General features: G+C 31.6%; 1 protein-coding gene across 1 annotated transcript; it reads left to right on the forward strand.

Annotated features, from left to right (window-relative positions):
- Positions 1-231: 231 nt before the first annotated feature.
- Positions 232-1889, forward strand: LOC137036183 (membrane-spanning 4-domains subfamily A member 12-like). The gene is made up of 5 exons (XM_067410221.1): positions 232-393; positions 629-739; positions 826-882; positions 1027-1137; positions 1758-1889. Exons 1-5 carry the CDS (start codon positions 232-234, stop codon positions 1887-1889), a joined length of 573 nt encoding a protein of 190 aa, XP_067266322.1.
- Positions 1890-2162: the final 273 nt, after the last annotated feature.

Genomic DNA, 2162 nt, shown 5'->3' on the forward strand with positions numbered 1-2162 from the left:
ATAATCAAATGATTATGATGTGTATATGAATCTGAATGGCAATGTTCTCTTTTTTTTTTTTTTTTCATATATCAGGAACAGAAAGTAAAATCTAAAAAATCTATGATAAACACAGATCTTTTTGTCCTCTTTAAATAGCCATAATTTCTCTGGTTCATATATTTCTTAATGAACATCAATAAGCTTATATGAATATGCTTATTACAGGTGAAATACAAAACTTTTCCTAGAATGGAAACTATCAATGTCATCTCAACCGAAAAAGCTACAGTTTTCATCCAAGTGAATCCACAGACGGATCAAGACAGCACTATTTTTGTTGATGGACAGAGGGCCACAAGTCACAATGCGGCTTTTAAAGTATTTTTCAAAGTACAACCAAAGGCATTAGGGGTAATGTATTTAATGATGAATTAGAATTATATGGTTTTAATAATATTCTTAATATTTAATTTCTTCCAGGTAATTTAAAATGAAGGAAATCTCTTTTCATATGCCTCCACGTGCAAATATATAGTTTTGACTCTAGTACATTAAACATCAATAGCTTCTATTTTTTGTGTATCCATTTGAAACATGCATATTATGCCATTATTAATAAAACACCTGACCTTTATCTGCCACATAGATTGTCCAGATAATGATTGGAGTGATGATCTTCTTTCTTGGTATTCTTTTCACCATCATTTACCCTGCTATTGTTGTCTTTTTTGGAATAACCTACTGGGGATCTTTCATTGTAAGTTTCACTTAATGGTTTTGCTTTACTTCCCTTTTAATTTTAATTTCCAGAGTAAACTTTATCATGTCCTGTGTTTCTTTCAGTACATCAGTGCTGGATCTCTGTCTGTTGCTGCACAGAATAAAATCAATCTCTGTCTGGTACGTACATTTCACACACTGATTTTAGCACATTATAACTTTTCTTTTGTTTTGTTTCCAATGTATTTCCACACTGTTATTAGTTATGACTGCACACTTGGTTTTCAAGTAATTTCCTGAAACTAACACATTCTTTTATTGTAGGTGAAAGCCTCTCTTGTAATGAATGTGATCAGTGCTATAACTGCAGGACTCGCCATTCTTCTTCTGTCCATACCAATAATAATATCAGTGGGGGATCCATTATATTCTGAGGTATTACATGCACAATGTGCAATAAAAATTCTGTCATTTACACTCTTTCATATATTTTCAAAGCTGCATGAATTTATTTCTTCCATAGAACACAAATACAGAACAAAAATACTGAAATCTGTACTCTTTAACATACATTATAATTGCTTTAAAATTATCATAAAAGCATATGATTTGTGCACTATATTCCCAGCCATATGATAGCTTTGTGTGATAAAGACTGAGATTTAAGTCATTCACTGAAAATTATGAAAATTATGACTCTAGCTTTCCGTGCCATGTTCATGAGAGCTCATGACAGATGTAGAGATGTCCTATTTATGAAGCTCATAAATTGGACTGATCTGTTTCTTTAAGACTCAATCCAAAGGAAAATGGTCATTTAACAATTGTAGCATTTCAAAAGAAATGGTTTGAATGCTCCAGTTACCATTTACTGTAATTTCATGGAAAACAAAAATATAAGCATACATTCTTAAATATATATCCTGATTATTGACACACTCACATAATTAGCTCAAAATGATCCCTGCTTCAATATATTTTTAAGAAACTCACTCAATATAGATATGTTATTTCTGAAACTACTTTCATAAATATGCATGTTGAATGTTTTGCAGGGTTTGCGGATCATTGTAATATTACTGGTGTTCACCATTCCTCAGTTCATCATCTCCTTGTTTATCTCAGGATTTGCCTGCAAAGCCACCTGCGACAGAGACTCTACAGTGGTCAATGTTTTATTAAACTAGGTCAATGATTTAGTAGAGGTGATGCTATTATTTGTATTATATGCTTTGCAATCAGTTTTATCAGAACAATCAATGGTTATTTTAATTTAGATAAACTTTTTTGTTGAAGTCAATGTTTTTAGAGAATGATGCCACTCCACTAAAGCTATCAGAATGTAAAGGAAATATAAAGCAACCATAATATTTCATAGTAAGCTGCCTTTAATCTTAGTGCACATCATAGTGTGTGAAATAGATATAGGAACTGTAAGCCAATCACAACTTGCTTCATTA

Source organism: Chanodichthys erythropterus, chromosome 14 (genome assembly GCF_024489055.1).
Source record: "Chanodichthys erythropterus isolate Z2021 chromosome 14, ASM2448905v1, whole genome shotgun sequence".
NCBI lineage: Eukaryota > Metazoa > Chordata > Actinopteri > Cypriniformes > Xenocyprididae > Chanodichthys > Chanodichthys erythropterus.